This window comes from Danio rerio, chromosome 9 (assembly GCF_049306965.1).
Source record: "Danio rerio strain Tuebingen ecotype United States chromosome 9, GRCz12tu, whole genome shotgun sequence".
NCBI classification, from domain to species: domain Eukaryota; kingdom Metazoa; phylum Chordata; class Actinopteri; order Cypriniformes; family Danionidae; genus Danio; species Danio rerio.
The window spans coordinates 19,618,057-19,636,674 of NC_133184.1; the positions used below are offsets into that span (position 1 = coordinate 19,618,057).

General features: G+C 33.8%; 1 protein-coding gene across 6 annotated transcripts in view; it reads left to right on the forward strand.

The window, feature by feature from the left end:
* akap11 (A kinase (PRKA) anchor protein 11) overlaps window positions 1–17,189 on the forward strand; it is a 35,122-nt gene extending 17,933 nt beyond the window's left edge. For 2 of the 6 annotated variants that reach the window (XM_009304582.5, XM_017357775.4), the window contains exons 9-12: window positions 6,184–6,294; window positions 8,965–9,011; window positions 11,410–11,582; window positions 13,840–17,189. In XM_009304582.5, the coding sequence (XP_009302857.2) occupies window positions 6,184–6,294; window positions 8,965–9,011; window positions 11,410–11,582; window positions 13,840–13,995 (487 nt within the window). In that variant the 3' untranslated portion in view covers window positions 13,996–17,189. Of the gene's footprint in view, window positions 1–6,183; window positions 7,760–7,808; window positions 9,012–11,409; window positions 11,583–13,839 lie in introns of those variants that run through there. The other 4 variants (XM_068223573.2, XM_068223574.2, XM_068223575.2 and 1 more) reach the window with 4 other exon arrangements.
* Window positions 17,190–18,618: the final 1,429 nt, after the last annotated feature.

Below are 18,618 nucleotides of genomic sequence, written 5' to 3' on the forward strand. Positions count from 1 at the left end.
GAATGACCTTATTTGCAGTGACCATGCTATTGCAAACACTCAGTGTAAAGTAGAGAGATTTGTTTGTAGAGCTTACAGTGAATTAGTGAAGCAGTGTCATTGGATACATTAACATGATCCCCAAATAATCAGATTGAAACACGTTCATTTAAATGCCTTAATCCGATTGAGTTTAATCTGAAATTTTTTTTGACTGCATTGTAATTGTAATACAACAGCAAAATATACCATTTTAACCCTTGTGCTGTTGGGAATGGTTTTCATCCTCCTGGGGGTGATTTTAAGTTTTAATTTGGCCATAACATTTACCGTGTTTCAGCTAGCACAAGCAGAAAGATTTATGGTGGCCTTATTCTTATCTTATTTTGACACATATTTTGAGAGAATGCTTTGATTAAAAATAAATAAATAAATAAATAAAAACTCAAAAATAAATTTAATGCGCAAAATTACTACCCTTTTGTTGTGTTAGGGATGAAAACATCAACAAAATTAAACTGCTTTAAAAATTTATTAGATTAAAATTTTTTTCAGTTTTCTTTTTTGTATAAATCTGCTAATCAACCTCAGTTCTGATCAAAACTACTAATTGCTTAGAAAATGACAGAATTTTAACTGTTTAATTGCCAAATTCAGAAAGGATGTCACTGATTTGTTGAAAAAACAAACAAAAGGACGAATTTTAAAATACAAAAAGTAATTGTGTACTGTACTGAATTGTGCAGTTGTTTTACCTTTTATCAAAGTCTTGACGTGAAACAGCATTGCCTTTGATGCATTTTCTTTTCCCCCCCCTAATTTACTGTTGGTGGCTGTTTTTGCTGCATTGACTTCTATTTTAACCACAATTTTTAATTACAAAACCATGACTTATTATAATCATGCATTTTTGATTGTTGGTGGTTTATTCTGGTTTGTATTTTTACGATTGATAATCATTTGGCACCATTAACACTTTAGATAGGTCTGTGCAAAAAAAAAAATAAATTAAATAAAAAAATAAATAAATAAATAAATAACTTAGTTTCTGGATTTTATAAATTAAAGTGTGTGTGTCTGAGTGTGTAAAAGTATGAGAGTGACCTTTACTTTGTGTCTGAGAAAATCTAAATATGCATCACAGCTCTTTGAACTACATGGAATTTGCAAAAACAAAGACTGTATTAATGCACCATCAAATGTGATATTTAAATCAATTTGGTAAAAACTGCCACCAACAGTGATTTAGGAACGCGTTTCAAAACATACTAGTTTTCATAACTCAGTTCTAAAAACTGATTTATCCTTTTTCTTTGCTTTTTCTTTTTTTCTTTGCTGTGATGACAGTACATAATATGTTACTAGATATTTTTCAAGACACTTTTATACAGCTTAAATAGGTTAATTAGGTTAACTAGGCAGGTTAGGGTAATTAGGCAAGTTATTGTATAATGATGGTTTGTTCTGTAGATTATCGAAAACAAAAATAGCCTAAAGCGGCTAACAATCTTGTCCCTAAAATGGTGTTTAAAAAATTGCTTTTATTCTATCTCCAGAAGAAAAAATAGTATCAAACGTGCTTTAAAAAGTTTTTTGCTCTGTTAAACATCATTTGGGAAATATTTAAAAAAGAAAAAAATTCAAAGGGGGCTAATAATTCTCACTTCAACTGTAAAATACGTCATTTTATGTGTTTTTTTTCACCAAATCAGTGACATCATTTGTTAACTTGACAATTAAAGAGTTAAAATCATGTAATTTAATTCTAAACAATTTAGTGGTTTTGGTCAGGACTGAGGTTGATTAACAGATTTATGCAAAAAAAAAAATAATATACAGTTGAAGTAAGAATTATTAGCCCCCTTGGATTTCTTTTTTATATTTCCCAAATGATGTTTACCAGAGCAATGAAATTTTCACAGTATGTCTGATAATATATTTTTTCTTCTGGAGAAAGTCCTATTTGTTTTATTTTGGCTAAAATAAAAGCAGTTTTTAATTTTTTAAAAACCATTTTATGGTTATTACCCGTTTTAAGCTAGTTTTTTTTTTTTTTTTTTTTTTGATAGTCTACAGATCAAACCATCTTTATACAATAACTTATTACCATAACTTGTCTAGTAAACCTAATTAACCCAATTAAGTCTTTAAATGTCACTTTAAAGATCACATAGGGTACCCCTTTTTTCATATTTATTATAAGTCTTTTGTGTCCCCAGAATGTGTCTGTAAAGTTTCAGCTCAAAACACCCATCAGAGTATTGATTATAGCTGTTTGAAGTGTCTGTATTATAGCTGGGAAAAGGTTGTTGCTGTTTTTTTTGCACTGGGCCTTTTAGACTAATCATCCCTGCCCACCGTTCCCATGTGCCTGTCAGCAACATATATGTATATATATATATGTATATATATATATGTGTATATATATATATATATATATATATATATATATATATATATATATATATATATATATATATATATATATATATAAATATATAAATATATACATATATACATATATAAATATATAAATATATACATATATAAATATATACATATATGTTGCTGACAGGCACATGGGAACGGTGGGCAGGGATGATTAGCCTAAAAGGCCCAGTGCAAAAAAAACAGCAACAAAAAAATCAATTGGAATGTATATAAAAAGCATATAAACAGATATTTGAATAAGATTACAATGTTTAAAGTACATGTAAACTAATTTGCAATCGGATTCAGTTAATTCGCATTGACAAAATTTGGTACAGGTAAATAGAGCAAGCGTCAGATGTTCTGTAGGTTGTATAGAAGTCTTTTAGAGCATTTTCCATACCAGTCTCAGTCATGTTTGGTTTTTCAGTACCGATATTTTGACTGCATTCACATGTTTAGTCTGAATTTTATCAGTTTAGGTTTTTAAACTGCGAGAACCTATTGTATGACTCATGTTAGCTCTAAGTTTATTGCTCTCTCTTTCTTTTATACACAAGCCATCTTAAAACATCTTTGAAGCCAGAGATGCTGATTAACTCACCATTTTTCAAACTTGCTGAAAAACACCTAGGGCCTCATCCAGATGAGCATTTAGGGTATTGTTTTTCAGAGAAATATAACTGTCTTTGGCTTTAAAACATGACAGCTGACTCACACGGTCTTGCCTTTCAAAGGCAGGCATTGTTTTGTATTGTTTTTGGCTTGAGTGTCCTAATGGAAGCAATTCCTGTCAACATTGTAATATCTCCCAAGACACTAAAAGATAGACTGAATGAGCAATTTTTGTTTTGGACAACCCAAGACACCAAAATATTTGTCAAAGGTGTGGTATGTCAGCTTGAGGCAGTGTTTCTAGAGTAACCAAACTTTAATGTATCATTGTGTACTTAATAAATCCTTATCGTCAAAATCGAGATGATGGTTACCAGTATTTTTAAAGTTTCTTATTCGTGATATTAGTGTTTTATTGAAGTGTTAAATTTGTTATTTTGTCAGTTTTAAAATTAGTAATATATTTAAATATTAAAAATGTATTTTTGTTTTGTTGCTTGTGATAAAAAAAAAATTGTTGTAAATGACCAACATTTCTATCCTTTCATAGAAATAACTGATTATTACTTTATCAGACTAATACATATGGTTCATAACAGATATATTTCATTTAATTATTTAATTATATATTTCATATAATTATTGGAATAAAATATTAAAAGTACAAATAAGCTGCCAATCACAACAGACAAAAAATATGTTAATGTTAATATGTTAAATATCTGAAAAAAAGTTTTCAATTTCAAGTTCATTTTCAATAAAACAAACACACAAAATATGTATAAATTACAATATTTTTATTATATATTTGGAAAAACATTTCTGAGACCATTATTGAACAACAAAATATTAGCAGATCACTCCAACTCGTACCTAATAAATCCAAAACAGAGAAATGTTTTTAGGAGCTCTATTATTATCATTATAATAATAATAATAATAATAATAATAATAATAATAATTATTATTATTAGTAGTAGTAGTAGTAGTAGTAGTAGTAGTAGTAGTAGTAGTAATTCTGCATAAAACATTGCTTGTTTTTTATTAAAAAATCAACAGTTATAGTTCTTGGTTCTGACTCATTATCTGCATTAAATGATTTAAACCATAGGATATCATCTTCAAGACAGGACTTATGAAATTTGTATGTATGAAATTTGGGAAAAAATTCTGCTAAACTCAAAGAGAAACACCCTTTTACTTTGGGTTACAAGTTCATGCGCTAACCATTAGGCCACTTCCCCCATAGTATAACGACGTGGCAAAATTTGTTTTTATCAAACATTGTTTACTATTTTTAAAATACAAAACTACAGTATTTTATGTTGATACATTTGTGGCTTGCTGTATTTTATTATTTTAAAATACATTACATACAGTGTGTATGTATACAGTTACATAATTTGTATGTGTACAATTCTTTGGAATTATTAGCCCTCCTGAATGATTAGCCCCTCTCTGTATATTTTTCCCCAGTTTTTGTTTATCAGAAAGAAGTTTTTTTTCTGTTTTAATAACTAATTTCTAATAACTGATTTATTTTTGCTATGATGACAGTACATAATATTTTACTAAATATATTTCAAGATACTAGTATTCAGCTTAAAGTGAACTTTAAAGGCTTAACTAGGTTAATTAGGGAAGTTAGGGTAATTAGATAAATAATTGTTTAACAATGGTTTGTTCTGTAGACAATCCAAATAAATTGCGTAAGGGGGCTAAAAATATTGACCTTAAAATGGTTCTAAAAAACATTTTATTTTTTCCTGCTATTATTCTAGCCGAAATAAAACAAATAAGACTTTCTCCGAAAGGAAATACTGCGAACATCATTTTGAAAAATTTTAAAAAGATAAAAAATGGGGCTAATAATTTTGACTTCAACAGTATAGATCAGGGGTCACCAATCTCGTTTCTGGAGGTCCGATGCCCTGCAGTGTTTAGCTCCAATTTGCCTCAGCACACCTGCCTGGGTGTTTCAAGTATACCTAGTAAGACCTTGATTAGCTTGTTCAGGTGTGTTTGATTGGGGTTGGAGGTAAAATCTGCTGGACACCGGCCCTCCTGGAATAAGTTTGGTGATCCCTGGTATAGATGGATAGCTTGCTTGTAGGGTTGGGTCGATAGACGATGCCAATGTCCATTGCCGATGGCAGATAGACATTACAATGCTGAGCCGGCATCGTGATCCTCTGCCCCGACCCTATCGCAGCAGCAACCGGCTCACGAAAAATGCACGGCTCTATTTAATAAGGCCCTATTTACACTATTATGTTTTACTTTTAAAATGCCATTTTAGAATGAAAACGATCCATGTCCATACTGGCGTTTCACCTGGCATTTCTGAAAAACCCTTCTTCCACACTATATCACTGAAAACACACATCACGTGACCACACACACACACAAACTCTGTCACAAACTCTGTCATGCTGCAGCATATGTGCGCGTCTGAGCTCTAGCAGTCAGCGGGTGCTTTGAGCACAAAATTCCAGAGAGCAGTGCACGTCGAATCAAGGATGTACCGCTGGATCGCGTCTCACTACAGTTGTTAAATGTGTCAAGTATTTGTAAATGTTTAAAATATGTGTAAATATTTAATTCATTCATCAGGTAACATGTCACAGTGTCAGTAAACTGCTTCAATCTTTTGCTTTCACGCTTGTTAATAGTAATTTTAGCAAAAACCTCAGATACTGTTGGTTGTGCATTTTCTTTACCAACCCAATTTGTCGACGCCATTATAACGACACACATCACTCTGCCTATTCATGTCAGAATCCTGCGGAAAAAGTGATTGACAGGTGGTAATTTTTGTGTAACTTTTAAAATTTTTTTATTTCTTTATGATTTGGTTATAGGTAAAACAAAGACCATGCTGGTCAGGTAGTTGATACGGTAGTCTACAAATAATTCAGTCGTTATTAACTAATTATTTATTCATAAATAATTAATTTACCGCCACCTATGACAATAATGCCATAATCCATTGCGAGGGTTGACATTAGACATCGTACGATGCCAAATTGGTCGACATTGCCCAACCCTACTAGATAGATAGATAGATAGATCGATAGATAGATAGATAGATAAAAAGCTTAATTATTGAAGAATATAAAGTCTATAAAGCAAAGTATTTGCATTGCAATGATGTTGTAGTGTTTGTGTTTTTCTCTCCCCCAGCAGTAATGGAAACAGCAGTAGCTGGAGCAGTCTGGGTTTAGAAGGCGAGGTTTATGAGGAACATTTGTCCTTTTCTCCATCAGACAGGTTGGTCTATGGAAAGAGGCATCGTACAGCCAGCGTGGGCTCTAATTACTGCATGATGTCATGCAACTTTTTATCAGCTAGTGCTGAAAGCGTGTCCGATATTACCTGCTGGAAACAAAACTTTCCTTTGTTTTGTTTTTTTTCCTCCATTTGTGGTTGGAGATTGTCAATTGAATCTTTGTGTTGGTAAAATTGTGGGTGTAGGAAGTGTTGAGTGGGGGGTTGTTGGGTCATTGACTTCATAAGTGTTTTGTGATGTATATTTACTAAAGAATGAACTGTCTGTCTTTATTGCATGCTTCCTGCTTTGGTGAAAAAAAAGCATGTCCCAGCCCCTAATTCTCATGAGAGCGCAGGTCCAGAACATGAATCATTTCCGTTAGAGTACAACATGACTCAATCTATACAAAAAGCAACAGATATGACTTAATAATTCATTACATCAGACGCAGGAAATTGATATCAGAGGAAAATACAGTAGGCAATTATCAAGAGAGTCATAATGGAATCTATAATCCTTCAATCTCCAATGTCAAAATTACAGTTAAAATGTTAATTTGCCCAAAGATATAATTTTTTCAATAATTGCTCACTTTTACGTTGTTCCAAACCCCTGAGACCTTCGTTCATCTTCGGAACCCAAATAATGATATTTTAGAAATAAAAATATTTTTGAAATCTGAGAGCTCCTTCATCCAACTCATTGAAAGACCAGAATGGTATTAAAAACATCTTCAAAACAGTCTATGCTGACATATATTTTTGATGTTTCGTTACAAACAGAGAAGGTTTGCACAGGCATCTAGGGTACACATCAGTGTAAGGCTGGTTGATTTAATTCAAGCAATTTTCATGCACATTTTATAAGTAAAGCCTGTAAATGGCCCTCTGGGCAGTTAGTTTGAGACACCTGCTTTAAATGGATGCTAAAAAATGGCCACTCAGATTTGGGCAACAAAAGAGCTTCAATTTTTAAAAGCCCAACTCGATGTTATTCCAGCAGTCACTGATGCCTTTGGCGACGGTGATCACAGGATATAAACACTCTGTCACAGGTGTCAAACTCAGTTCCTGGAGGGCCACCGCTCTGCACAGTTTACTTCCATCCCCAATTAAACACACCTGATCAAACTAATTAAGTCCTTCAGGCTTGTTTGGGTGCACGAAAATCTGTCGTACGACATGCGAAAAGGGGCAGGATTAAACCTGATGATTTGGCATTTAAAAAAGCGAGCGATTGGTCCATATTTTACTTCCTGTCCAGAGAGGTCATGTTTTGATCTTCGATTAGTCTCACGCAATTACGTGATGCGGTTTCGCAGGTAAGAGTTCACCTAGCTTGAACTTTCCAACACAGCGAACTGCAAAACTTGTCACACAAGCTTGCGTTTCCGGTCTGCCGCATTCGTATGCGTATGAATGGAATTATATGGGGAGAAAACTCTAGTGTGACCGCAGCTAAAGTGTGTTGGAGCAGGGTTGGAACTAAACTGTACAAGGCTGCAGCCATCCAGGAACTGAGTTTGACACCCCTGCTCTGTTGCAATAAAATGGAGTATATTACCTTTTTAAAGTAACTTGACACAACAAATATATATATATATATATATATATATATATATATATATATATATATATATATATATATATACATGTATATGATGGTGGTTTTATACCAACGATTAGTCTGATTCTGAAAAGTTTGCTTAAAGGGCCAGTTTCTCCAAAAACACTTGTTAAAACCTTTGAAATGTCTTTCTTGTGTTTAACTCACACACACAAAGACATTATGAATAAGGATATTTTTCTGCTTTGGGTGTCGATGGCTACTAGTTACATTTTTCAAAATAGAAACTCCTAAAGGTTTGAAACCACTGGAGGGTGAGGAAACTTTTATTTTGGGGTGAGCTATCCCTTTAAGATTAAAAAAAAAAGAATAATAATAGTTGAGGCCTTGGCGATATATTTGACTTTACTGCATTTCTGCAGAGATTCTATTGACAATATAAAATCATGCAATTAAATGAAGCATTTAAGTTTTCAAAAGGCTTTGTCATTAGTTTTATAAGCCCTCTTTGTCTCATGAAAACAATAAAATCTATTGAATAGCAATATAATATCTGCTCATTAATCAAAGCATACTGTCCCATTATAGTTTGTGGTCAGTTTTTTAATAGTCTTATTAAAATACCATGTCTAAAATTAAAAAGTCTAATATAAAATAGTTTCATTACAATTTAAAATATGTCATTTCTTTTTAAGTGTTTTTTTTTTATTTTGTCGTTTATTTTTTTATTGATCTTGAAGTTAGATTTGTAGAGAGTATTTCAACAGCTCTCAGCGTCGTAATATGCTGAATTTCTTTAAAACTTCATTTTAATTTTAAACTAAGCAACATTTGACAGGTAGATTGGCTAAATATTGATATGCAAATCGAAAAAGTGTTGAGAGGAATTTGTTTAGCTATAATACCTGACTCTAGATATCTGCATCAGTGTCTGTTAGAATGAGAAAATTATTTGAAAATGTAGCACTAGTGAATTGTTTCATCTTTGAGAAATAGGAATGCTGGGAAATGCTATCACTCTCTCTTGCATGTGCTTTCTGTTATCTCTTTCTTCAGTCTGTCATTAAGTCTCTCTTACACCTGTAATACTTTTCACCTTACAGCGACTGCCCTGAAGAGAAGGAAGCAGAAGCCAAAGAGGAATCAGCCGGTAAATGAAAACTATCTGCTCTCTGCATTCGCCTCCAGCGCTAGTGTTTATTCTGTGGTCTGTTGCTAAACCTCAACTGTTACACTAATTTCAGCCCTTATTTTTGTGCTGCCACTCATTTAAAGTGGTCTTACTTGGCCGAGCACCTTCAGCGGGCCCCTGTCAGAAGCCGCAAGACTATTTATCCACGTTCCTAGTTGTCTAACTGTCAGAGCGGCTCCATGTGGGTCAACAGATGAGCTCAAGCAGAGTTCTGCGTCTGGCCTGCTTAAACAGAGAGCGTGGGAAACTGGAGGATTTGCTGAGATGTACGGATGCAAAATTTAGCGTTTCAGTTTCGAAAAATTGCAAATCTGCAATATCTCATGTACATTTGCATGTGTTTTTGAGGCATTACCTTAAACCACCCAAGAATAAGAAATTATAATGTTTAGTTCAATAAAGATGAATTTTTATTTCACTATTTATATGCAGTTTTGGGGTAGTGCATTACAAGTAACGTGTTAAGTAATCAGATTACTTTTTTCCCAAAGCAACTAGTAAACTATTGCATTCATTTTTCATACTTTTCCAAAATATACATGATACTTAATGTAGTTCTAGTTTGAATAGGATCATGTATTTACTCACCTCACTTGTGTGAAAACACTGCATGCGACTTTAAACCACCCGTGAACATGAAATTAGAATGTTTAGTTAAACAAAATGGATTTTATTCATTACTTGTATGCCGTTTTGGGGTAAAGCGTTTGAGGTTACACGTTATGTAATTAGAAAACTTTTTTCAAGTAACTAGTAAAGTATCGCATTACTTTTTCATTATTTTTTCAGAATGTACCCTAGTTACATGATACTTACTGTAGTTCTAGTTGGAATAGAAACATGTATTTACTCGTCTCACTGGCGTGAAAACATTTCAGGCGAATTTAAAACACCTAGGAAGAAAAAACTAGTGTTTGTAGTCCAACAAAGATTGATTTTATTTCATTACTTACAGTTTTGGGTTAATGCATTACAAATAACACATTATGTAATCTAATTACTTTAAGTAACTAGTAAAGTACCGCATTATTTTTTTCCATACTTTTTCGGAAAATACCCTAGTTACATGATATGTACTGTAGTTCTAGTTTGAATGGGAACATATTTTTACTCTTCTTACTTGTGTGAAAACATTCCAGCCGACTTTAAACCACCTATGAACAAGAAATATTAATGTTTGTAGTTTAGCAAAGATGGATTTTATTTCATTATGTTTATACAGTTTTGGGTTAATGCATTACAAATAACACATTATGTAATCAGATTACTTTTTCAAATAACTAGTAAAGGATCGCATTTTTCATACTTTTTTATAAAAGACCCTAGTTACAGTATATGATATTTACTGTAGTTCTAGTTTGAATGGGAACATATATTTACTCATCATACTTTAAATCACCCCGGAACAAGAAAAAACTATTGTTTGCTGTATAACAAAGATAAATTTTATTTCAGTAGTTTTATGCAGTTTTGTGGTTATGCATTACAATTAACGTGTTTAGGAATCAGATCACTTTTTTCCAAGTAACTAGTAAAGTATTGCATCAATTTTTTATACTTTTTCAGAAAATACCTGAGTTACATGATATTTACTCTAGATCTTTGAATGAGAATATGCATTTTACTCATCTCACTTACGTCAAATGTTTTAGGTTTCACCCAGGAACACTAAATAATATTGTTTGTTGTACAACAAAGACAGGTTTTATTAAATTATTTATATGCAGTTTTGTGGTAATGCATTTTAAGTAACATGTTATGTAATCAGATTATTTTTTTAAGTAACTAGTAAAGTGCTGCATACATTTTTCAGCCTTTTTCAGAAAATACTCAAGTTAGATAATACTCACTGTAGTTCTAGTTTGAATGAAAACACGTATTTACTCAACTCACTTGCTTGAAAACATTTCAGGTGACTTTAAACCACACATGAACAAGAAATTATAATGTTTATAGTTTAACAAAGATGGATTTTATTTCATTATTTATATGGAGTTTTGTGGTAATGCATTTTAAGTAACGTGTTAAGTAATCAGATTACTTTTTTCAAGTAACTAATAAAGTATCGTATTATTTTTCATACTTTTCAGAATATACCCTAGTTTCAAGATACTTACTGTATCATTTTATACATTCCTTAAAATAAATATAGACTCTTTAATTTGTGTTTTCCTGTGCTTGAAGTTTGTTTATTATAGTTTATCATCCCAATCAAACTTAAATAATGAATCATTTGCAAACAGAACTATTCAGTCATCTGGCAAAATTGTATTACATTATTTTTTTAATTAATTAGTAAATTAATTGTCACAATTAAATTTTTTGTGTGTGTGTGTGTGTGTTTGTGTGTGTGTAGGAGCAGTGCGAGTGGAGAGGGAACATGGACAAGCTCTGCTGGTGGTCAGTACGGATGTCCAGGGTCGGGCTGTGGACCCTCAGCTGATGGCGGTGCTCCAGTGGATTGCAGCCTCTGTGGCTGATCTGTCTATGATGCAACTGAGCCAGTTTGCAGCCCAGGAGGTCCAACAGGTCAGTACAGTTAGTTTTACCATAGTTATTAACTTATCATTTGAAAATAGCTGACAGATTGACAGTTGACAGCCTCCTTAGGTGTTTGAAATCTTTTCTGAGGCCTTTGAGTTGTGTGTGTTGTATGTTTGCTGTGAATTTGCTGGAAGTCTGAAATGATTTATTAATCATGATTTCTTCTTTAGTGTTGTCTGTCTTGCAAATATGAGTATATTCAAAATGGATTTATCTTTCACTGAACAATATACAGCAGTGTTTGAGGGACTTTTTTATTTGTTGTTTTTGAAATTAGTCTCTTTTGCTCATAAATTGTGAAATATTTGTATATTTGCGATTCTGTTGTAAGATTAAAATCACAATTTCTACTTTAATATATTGTAAAATATAAGTTTTTCATGTGATGCAATGCTGAATATTCAGCACCCGTCCTTTAAATGTCACTGGGTCCTTCAAAAATCATTTTTATGTGCTTATATGCATTCTAATATTTCTAATATTCTCAAAACGCATTATTACGAGTCAATTGAATTAGTAATACACTGATTTTTACCTCAGAGTTTATGAAATGCAATTTTAAAAGATCTGTTTGAGACATTGAAAGTCAGGAAATTTTCAGATTTTTGTTGGCCAAGTTATTAATTATCAGAGATTTTTTTTGTTTAAAGGTTCCATTTATTAAAATTAAATTTTTTCTCTCTTTTATTTTTTGTATTGTGTTGTTTTCATGCCAATTGTTAGGGTTAGGCTACTTTTTTAGCTCAAATTTTCCTTTCATGCCCATCAACTGGCAGTTAATATGTAGAGTCTGAAGACTTCATTTGACTTGATATGCCTGAATAATAAAAAATTCATAAATAATAAATACATACTTCCAAGAAATAGTTGTTAAATCAATTCAATTCAATTCAGCTTTATTTGTATAGCGCTTTTACAATGTAGATTGTGTCAAAGCAGCTTCACATAAATGGTCATAGTAACTGGAACAGTGTAGTTCAGTTTTTAGTGTTTAAGTTCAGTTCATTTCAGTAAAAACGAAGGAAAAGTTAAATGTGAAGTTTGTAAAAGTATTGTCAAATATTGAACTGGGACCATTTCACAGTCATGCTTACAAAAGTATTCAATTCAATTCCTCTTTATTTGTATAGCGCTTTTACAATGTAGATTGTGTCAAAGCAGCTTAACATAGAAGTTCTAGTAAACTGAAACTGTGTTAGTCCAGTTTTCAGAGTTGAAGTTCAGTTCAGTGTGGTTTAATTTTCACTGTCCAAACACTAAAGAGCAAATCCATCAATGTGCTGCTCCACAAGTCCTAAGTATCTTGATTAAATTATTTTTCATTGTTGTTCTCTTAGTGATTATTAAAATTATGTAAAATTATATTAAGGCTAAACCCATTTTAATATTATATTATTGCATAATATATTATTTGATTAATATTTAAGCACAACAGTGGCCTGATTTTCCTTTCATTAAATGTCATAGAAATGCATTTTTTTGTTGGGTTATTTGATAATTGGCATTAAGGGACTGTTCCCCCAAAAATCTAAATTCTGTGATCATTTACTCATTCTTTATTTGTTTCAAACCTTTATGAGTTTCTTTCTTTTGTTAAAACACAAAGGAAGATGTTTAAAAAAATGCTGGAAACCTGTAAAGTTGTAAAGAAGTCGATGTGTACAGGTTTTCAGGTTATTCAAAATATAATTTTTTGTGATTAAACCGCAAAATTCAGTCCGAGTCCAAGAAAATGTGGTAAAAAAATTACAAGCCTTTATTGACATGGCTATTCTTTAAAACTGCACCTACACGTTGCCTTCATCAGGTACACATTTTTCAAGTGCCTTGGACTGACTTTTGCAGTTTATTCTGATAAGTCCCTTACCCAAAGAGCACAGACACATTATATAAGCTACCCCTGAGCACTTTTTCTTCGATTTTGGTATATTATTTTGTATTCAGAATAAAAAAATCTCATTAAGGTTTGGAATCACTTATGGTTGAGTAAATAGTGAGTGAACTGTCATTTTTGGGGTGAGAAATCCCTTTTAATCTTAATGCCTGGCATCCGAAGCTAGAAGCGAAGAGCAAATACTTTGCGGAAACCAACTTATTTTAGTGCTTATTTTAGATAATCCTGTCATCTTGATAGCCCTGGCCCCTTGTTAAAGACCCCTAGTTTGAAAGGCATCACATTAATTCGACTATAAGTAACGTTTAATCAGTATAAATCTTGACCTTTTTCTATGTGTTTCCACAGCTGCCCGTCGTGGCTCAGAGACTGAGGGAGAGAGAGTTCAGGGTCGGTGACCTCCTGCAGGCTCTGCTCAGATACATTGAAGAGGAAGAACCAGAATCTGGAGACTCGACACACAATCACAAGAGCCTCTTCCAGTGGCTGCTAGAACATGCGTAAAAAAATCACCATCACACTGACACCCATTCAACAATGAAGTTTCCTGTCACTTTTAACAGTGATTTGCAATGTATCTGCCAAAACCTAGAGGCATAGCCAGAGGAGTGTGTTTGCGTGTTGTGTATCGCTTATGCATCCAGGGGGCGCCATAGAAACAACTGAAGTCATTTTTGAGAGCCGTTCGTTCAAGTGTGTGTATTGCATGCTGAGACCGAGAGTCCCTTCCGCTCGCTTTCGCCTCTCTGTTTTATTTAGGTTAAGACTGCATATCACACATTTCGGCGCAATCACTGATGCCTGCCTGTGTTTTCCTTTCACACCCTGCCACAGCAGATATGATGGATGGCTTTTATGAGTTGCTTTCTTGTTAGGGAATCCCCCTCGGCTGCAAGAAAAGCTTATGTCATCTCCATACCGCTCCTTTTGCGGTGTCGTTCGCACTTGTTGAAGGGACCAGCCATGCAATGAAACAACGCTCCAGGTCACCGGAAGGAATCTCATGACAAATAACTGTAAGCCGAATCAGTCAGAGGTAATTACAGCAATTACTTAATTATGTTTATAGGACTTTTTTTTGGCTGCAACACTTGGATACCAGTCATAACGGTTTAAGAATATCAGTAATTACAGAGACGCCTAAAATAGATAGTATTGAATAAATCCATCAACAGAGTCGCTTATACATTCCCCACTTGTGACTCAGACATTTTTCCAGTGGGATAACAATAAAATCTTTTAGCTTTGCACATTCACAGTGGTTTCAACTAAATAAGTATACCTGTAAATATGTTTTACTATCTATTAAATTGAATTATTGTTTACACCAAACACTGCTCCAACGCCCATAAACAGTCAATCATGCTTTAGATCACTGAAGAGATGTTTTGTTGCCAACCTACAGTATAGGAAAAACACAAACATTCTTTTAAAGCTAACGTTAAAGGCTGCTAAATACGTAAATCCCCTTTGCCAAAAGAGAAAAGTAGCAGTAAGCTGCTTTAAAACAGAATTACACACAATCCACAGGGGAATTTTCCGTTTTTTTTTATTTCCTCCTGGCATTGTCTACTCATGGAGGTTACTGTGACACACTAGTAATGCACTACTAAATGACGACACTTTTGCAGCGAGTATAACTGTAACTAGTAGACTATTTTACTCACTGCCCGCCCTTTAGTGTGCGCTACTCTGAATATTGCACTTTAGCAAGGAATGGTCAGGCAAGCCATTCCCTATATCTTTATTTTGACCTCACAAAATGCTTCTCATTGCAATCCATAAAGGATAGAATCGCAGACAGCTAGTGTTTGACCCCTATGGTCAGAACAAGTATTCCCCATGCTATTTTGGGCTTAAATGAAAAGGTGTCACTTTTATTTTGCTCTCATGTCAATCTAAATGTGCGTGTTGGTTTTATTTGGGAACAGATTTTAAATAGGTTTGTTTATCAAACTTGAAGTGTTCTAATCCACATTGTAGTCTAAAAATATAAAGGGTTTTGCATCATGTTTGATTATTACAGCACAACTATTATATTTATTGAAGGCAGGCGGATTTTGAAGGTTTGGATGAAGATAAATGTATTATGTAGATGCAGAAGTTGTCGAAAAAAAGCGCACAAGTTTTTTTTCAGTCAGAGTGAACTGACTTTGTATAGTATTGAGAGTCTTTCTTCTCGTTCATTCAAGTAAAACAAATGCATACTAATTTAGAACACCGAGAGCGATTTAAATTTGACTTGAAAGAATCATGAGGGTTTTTTTTATTATGCTTCTTACTGTAGTTTTTCTTGATAAGTTACTGTTTCCGTGTGATTTGATTGTGAGATAAACATAATGCAGGCTATCGCGGTTGTGAAGATTGTTATATCTTGTGGATTCTTTCATGTTTATTGCCATGTAACACGCATGATGCGCTTTCAGTCCAGTTCATGTACTTCTCTTTACTTGTGCATGGATGTATTCTTAAACGCTGATGCATGGCTTAAATCCAGTCGACAATTAATTGCTACAATGGTAAAAAACAAACAAACAGACATTTCTATATTCATGCTGTTATGTATACTCAGTGCTGCCAAATGTTTGGATCTGTACTTTCAAAGTATTTGTTTACATTCTTTTGAAATGTTTTTTTTTTTTTTTTTTTTTTAAAGAACCTGCCATGCACTGTGTTAAGTTGGACATTTCAATATGATAGCAGTATCATATAAACCATAATGTGGGAAAAGCAAAGACAGTAAAATGTATACATTAAAGAAACACTTCTCTTTATTTTGGTAAATCGACTCGTTTTACAATTCCCCTAGAGGTAAAAGTTGAGTTTTATATTTATTTATCCATTTAGTGGTTTAGCTTAGCATAATTCATTAACTCGGATTAGACCATTAGCATATTGCTCAATTAAAATAAAGTCACAATGAGAGCGTAAATCGAAAAATAGCAACGTTTCATCATCCATCAGTCTCAGTACACAATGTAAGACAAAAGACTCAAAGTTTTTGAATTTCTTTGAGTGAGATGCTAATGGTCTATTCCGATTCAATGATTTATGCTAAGCTAAGCTAAAAGTGCTAAAAGAGATTTTCTGAGCGGATTTAAAAATGCTAATATTTAACTCTAGGTGACTTGTAAAATGAGCCAATTTTCTCGAAATAAGTGGAATGTTCCTTAGAACTTGAGTAAATTTGAAAAAGAGTTGGCACAAGCACGCCGTGACCATCAGCGCTGCCTCATTTATAGTGGGATTGTAAATGCATCTGTGCTTTTGCAGTAATTGTAAGCATTAATGCTGTAGATGTTCTACCCTTGTGCTTTCATCCACCTTACCTTTCTGTACATTCCTATTTTTCACAGATGATCTATTGCTATATTGTGTTAAGTAAAGCTACATGTATAATGCCGAGTACACGCCGTACTAAACAGATGAATATTTTGTTACTTGTGCAGTATTCCTCCATCCAGTCTTGTAGCGTAGTGGGCAAACTGATGCACACTGACTTGTCTATTTTCTTCCTGCCCATTTGTATAATCTTGCCAAATAAGATATTTAATAATTTATGTAAGTATAAGTTGTAACGGTGAATACACTACTTGTTCCCCACCAGTGAAGTTGCTAAGTAGTTTACACATAAAAGCTTAATGCACTACACCTGTACACTGTAAAAAGCTGTGGGTAATAAAGCTTTTTCATTTGAACCAGGAGCTGTTTATTTACTCCGTTTACTAGGAATCTTAATTTTTCTCGAAATAAGAGATTGTGTACTGTTATAACTGAAGCTTTTAAGACTATGAGGAAACACGTATTTGCTCCTAAACAGTATGAGTTACACCTTCCGCAAGCTTTGCATGCCAGACCTTTACATTTAAAGGGAGAGTTCACTCAAAAATTAACATAATATTCACTTATGTGGTTTCAAACGTTTGAAAAAGAAGATAATTTGAGGAAAGCTGAAAACTGATAACAGTTGACACCCATAGTTGGAAAAACAAAAACTATTAGAGTGAGTGTATGCCTTTTTCCCGCGCTCCACTCTCGCGTTTGTCCTTTTCTTTCTGAATGTGTCACTCTCGTTTGTTAGCTTCTCACAGGATCGGGTTTCCAAAGCTTGTTAATAATCAAGTGCATGTTATTGTTATCAGCTCAAGAAGTTTGTTATTTCAGATAGAGACGTGCGGCGAGCGCAAGCAAGAAAGCAAAACCACTCGGGCTTCAGACTGGCTCGTTAAAAACTATGTGGAACAGGGTGAATCTGCTCTTCTCCATGGCTTTGTGGCTGTTTATCATGACGACGACAAGGTTTGTTTGCAAGATGGCTGCATATGTATTTATAATTCCGCTGTAATCTCTCGCTGTGTATTTCAAACATGGCGGGTCCTTTGTTTACATTCTGGCTTGTTGAGTCTACGAATGACGTATCTCTGTAAACCAATAGCGTTCAGCTGCGCGTGTAGCTCCACCTTTTGGGACCCTTTTTGCCATTTGGGACCCTTTCGAAAGGGTCCTGAAAAAGTGGTACGGTACGATTTGGTTCAGTACGCCTTTTGACAGTGGAAATGGCCATAAAAGCGTACCAAACCGAACCGTACCACTCAGTGGAAACGGGCCATAAAGGTGCTCTAGCGACAGACGCTAGAGGGCATGGTCTTTAGACTCCCTGTTAGAGCAACCGAGTCCTATACAGAGAATCAGCGGTTCAGACCAGGTAGGGTGCAGTAGGACCGGCGGGTTACATGTGGGGACTTGTCTGGAATGGAGGTGAGTGTAACGGAAGCCAACTAGCGAAGTGCTATGCAGGTAAACCTCACTCCTCTGACTCTTAAAGGAGCTCTAGCGACAGACGATAGAGGCCATGGTCTTTAGCCTCCATGTTAGAGCAAACGACTCCCATGCAAAGAATCACCAATTCAAATCCCAGATCAGAATGGGTGCAGTAAGACCGGTGGGTTACATATATATATATATATATATATATATATATATATATATATATATATATATATATATATATATATATATAAAAGAAGAAGAAAAAACAGGTTTGTGACAAGTCAAGTGTGAGCAAAAGAGAGAATGTACATATTCAATGTTCATCTCTTCAAGAACCATATACTTAATGGACTGTAT